At 64.1% G+C, this 3803-nt stretch overlaps 1 protein-coding gene across 1 annotated transcript; it reads right to left on the bottom strand.

The window, feature by feature from the left end:
• Nucleotides 1-63: 63 nt before the first annotated feature.
• On the bottom strand, nucleotides 64-3761 carry LOC105568883 (the record flags this gene model as incomplete). The annotated part of the gene is made up of 1 exon (XM_012024897.1): nucleotides 64-3761. A coding segment is annotated over exon 1 (3698 nt), but the record flags the coding sequence as incomplete, so codon positions are not given.
• Nucleotides 3762-3803: the final 42 nt, after the last annotated feature.

Below are 3803 nucleotides of genomic sequence, written 5' to 3'. Positions count from 1 at the left end.
CCGGTGAAGTTCGTCCCGCAGTCCGAGTAGACGACAGAACAGAGGCCTCGGCGTGACGTGAACCTCCGAAAGGCAGCCAGGAACGCCTCGGAGGTGTAGTCGGAGACGAGCTCCAGGTGCACTGCCTTCGTACAAAAGCACACGAAGACGGCGATGAACGCCTTGAATGCGCGCTGTCCCCGGCCCTTGCTGGTCCTGACGAAGACGGGACCGGCGTAGTCGACTCCCGTCCGCAGGAACGGGCGTGCGGGGGTCACTCGGTCCCGCGGAAGATTGCCCATGGGGGGCTGAATGGCGGCTCCGCGCCAGCGGACGCAGGTGACGCACTGCCGCAGCCGTCGCTTGACCACGGCTCTGCCCCGTGGCAACCAGTATTGCAGGCGGAGCAGCCCGAGGGTCAATTGGACTCCGCCGTGCAGAGTGCGCCGGTGGTAGGCGTCGACCAGCAGGAGCGCTAGCCGTGACGCGGGTGGCACCACGATGGGGTGCCGCTCGTCGCGCGGCAGACTCGCGTGCTTGAGCCTGCCGCCGACTCTGAGGATGTTGGCCTCGTCGACGAACACCCCGAGGGTGAGGAGTGGGCTGGTGGACGTCATTGGGCGCCCTCCCTTTGCGGCTGCAACTTCGGCGGGGTAATGGGCTCCTTGCGTGGTGCGGATCCAGTGACGCGACGCTCGGTCCAGCTCGTCCGGTTCGAGAGGGCCGCGACGAGGGTATCGCCAACGCATCATCCACGCGGTGACTCGGAGGAGCGACGTCCAGGATGAGAAGCGGAGGAGTGTTTCCGGCTCGGAAACGGTGCGTGCGGTGGCAACGGCTACGGTCCTGCTCTCGGGGATGCTCCGGTCGGGCCCGTCACGGATTTTCCGAGCCGGCCAGGCGTCGCAGGGGCGGCTCAACCAAGGGGGGCCGGACCACCAGAGCGGATGAGAGGCCAGCTCGGTCGGCGAGACCCCCCGGGAGGCGCAGTCTGCGGGATTTTCTCGCCCAGGGACGTGCATCCACCGAGCCTCCGGGAGTCGCTCTTGGATGTGGGCCACCCTGTTGGCCACGAAGGTTTTCCACCGTGAAGCGTGCCCGTGAATCCAGTCCAGCGTGACGGTGGAGTCTGACCATAGGACGAGTGGAGCTGAAACGAGATTCAGAGCCTCGCGCACATGGTGCGCGAGATTGGTCAGGAGAGTTGCGGCGGCGAGTTCCAACCGGGGCAGCGAGACCGGCCGCACCGGAGCGACCTTGCTTTTTGCGGTGAGTAAGTGCATAGATATGCGGTCGTGTCGCGAGATGCGGAGGTACACCACCGCGGCGTAGGCTCGTTCGGACGCGTCGGCGAAGCCGTGCAGCTCGACGGCGGCGCCCGGGCGGTCGACCTCCAGCCATCGTGCGACTCGAATGTCCTCGAGACTCGGAAGGTCCTCGACGAACGCGCGCCATAGTCGAGCGTCGGGTGCGGGTAGCGGGTCGTCCCAGCCCAGCCCCTGCAGCCAGGCGGACTGAATATAGATTTTTGCCCGGATGACGGCGGGTGTTAGCCATCCCAGCGGGTCGAACAGTCGGGCAGTCTCCGCCAGGACTGTTCGCTTGGTGAATGTGGGCACTGTGCGCGGGTGAAGTGAGACGGAGAAGGTGTCGTCAGTGGGGTACCACAGCAGGCCCAGGGTGCTGTGGCTGTCCTCCTCCCAACCTCGCGCGGGGGTTAGGAGCCGGTGCTCCTGCGGGATCCCAGCGAGGACGGCCTCGCAGTTCGTGGCCCACTTCCTCAGCGGGAACCCGCCCGCCGTGCACAGTCCCTCGAGCTCGAGGGCCATGCGGTTGGCTAGCTCTGCGGTGTCGGCGCCGGTGACGATGTCGTCCACGTACGTGTCGCGTCTCAAGGCGACGGCGCCCAGTGGGAATTGCGGTCCCTCGTCCTCGGCCAACTGACGGAGCGTCCTGATGGCGAGGAATGGTGCACACGCCAGGCCGTACGTCACCGTGTTGAGGCGGTACTCCTGCACCGCCTCGTCGGGCGTCGGGCGCCAGAGGATGCGCTGCCAATCCCGGTCGTCAGGGTGGATCAGGATCTGGCGGTACATCTTCTCAATGTCTGCCATAAAGACGTAGTGATGCCGGCGCCAGCGCAGCAGAACATCAGACAGTGCGGGCAGGAGGTTTGCTCCGATGTGCAGGCTGCCGTTGAGGGACTCCCCGGATGCGGTCCGCTGAGAGCCGTTGAAGACGACCCTCAGTTTCGTCGTCGCGCTTGCCTCCTTGAGTACCCCGTGGTGAGGAAGATAGCATCTCCCCGGGGATTGCGTGGATGGAGCTCTCACCACCTCCATATGCTGCAGTTCGGCGAATTCCCGCATGAACTCTCTGTAGAGAGATCCAAAGCGGGAGTCGTTCCGGCCCTTGCGTTCCATGGCCGTTAACAGCCGTTCAGCGGGTAACCTCGTGCCGGCAAGTGAGCGCGGTTTCGTTGTGAAAGGCAGTCGGACCATGTATCTGCCCGACGTTGTGCGCGAGTGAGATTCAGCGAAGAACGCTTCGCTCATCTGTTCCTCCGTCGTGAGTGGCACCTTGCTGACTGGCTCCTGCTCCTGGAGCCAAAAACGCTGCACCAGATCGCTCAGCTCACGGTCGACGGAGCACTGGTTCACCAGGCGGTGCTTGACGGCGGTTGGCTGGTCGCTGCCTCCGGACAGGATCCAGCCTAGCTTCGTCTTCTGGGCGAGTGGCGAGTGGGGGTCTCCCTTGCGGAGCCCACTCTCGAAGATGGTCGCACACACCTCGGCACCGAGTAGAATCTCGACCGGATCTCTGGAGGCGAACTGCGGATCGGCTAGCGGGAGCTCGCGGATGTGAGGCCAGTCAACCTCGTGGCTGACGGCGGGTCCCTGATACAGGGTGAGTCGCGGCAGGACGTACGCTTCGACGACCAAATTGACGCCGGTAGTCTGGGCGGTGAGCCGAAGGGACACCTTGCCTCGCGCCGTCCCGGACTTGGATTCTCCGATCCCGAGGATCGACAACGAGGTACGCGAGCGCGGGAGGCGGAGTCTTTGCGCGAGTGCCTCAGAGACGATCGACACTTCCGATCCCTGATCGATTAATACTCGCACCGCGTGCGGAAGACCGTTGCGGTCGGCCGCGAGCACACGTGCCGTCGCCAGGAGGATCGACCCGCCAGATTCGCCCCCACGCGCGGAAGTCAGGGAACTCGCTTCAACGGGCTTGCTGGACACGCTCGCGTCGTGTAAGAGCGTGTGGTGTCGCGCTCCGCAGGAGAAGCAGTTGCGCGAGGACTGACACTTGGCAACCGCGTGACGCCCGAGGCAGTTCCAGCAGAGTCGCTCGGACGTGACGAACTCCTTGCGCTCAGTGGCGGACTTGGCCTTCAAATCCGGACACTGCCAAAGGGAGTGCTTGCCCTTGCACAGATCGCAGGCTCGAGGTTCCGTCTCGCGTTTGGTGTGATGACTTTTGGCGGTGCGCGGCGCGTCTGGCGAGGCTTTCACGGCGGATCGCGGTTTGGCGGCGTTCAAGGTGAGTATGCGCTTGGTCATGAACTCGACTAACGTCTCATACTCCACAGGTTCGCTCGAATCATTGGAGGACTCCCACTCTAGCCTAGTGCGCGGATCGAAAAGCTCGACGACCAGGTAGTTTAGGAGGTCCATCCCATGAGCTTGAATAGGCCGGTCGATGCTCTCCTGAGCGTTCACGGCAGCGGTTACGGCGGCAAGTATGCGGTTCAGTTCTTCCGCGCTTTCACCCTTCATTTTCCCCACGGAGGTGAAGTTCGCGAAATTGCACCGAATGAG

This window comes from Vollenhovia emeryi, unplaced genomic scaffold (genome assembly GCF_000949405.1).
Source record: "Vollenhovia emeryi isolate VEMERY1.0 unplaced genomic scaffold, V.emery_V1.0 DF942432.1, whole genome shotgun sequence".
Taxonomy (NCBI): Eukaryota; Metazoa; Arthropoda; class Insecta; order Hymenoptera; family Formicidae; genus Vollenhovia; species Vollenhovia emeryi.
Note: the sequence above shows the minus strand (reverse complement) of the source record. Positions and strands in the feature narration are given on the sequence as shown.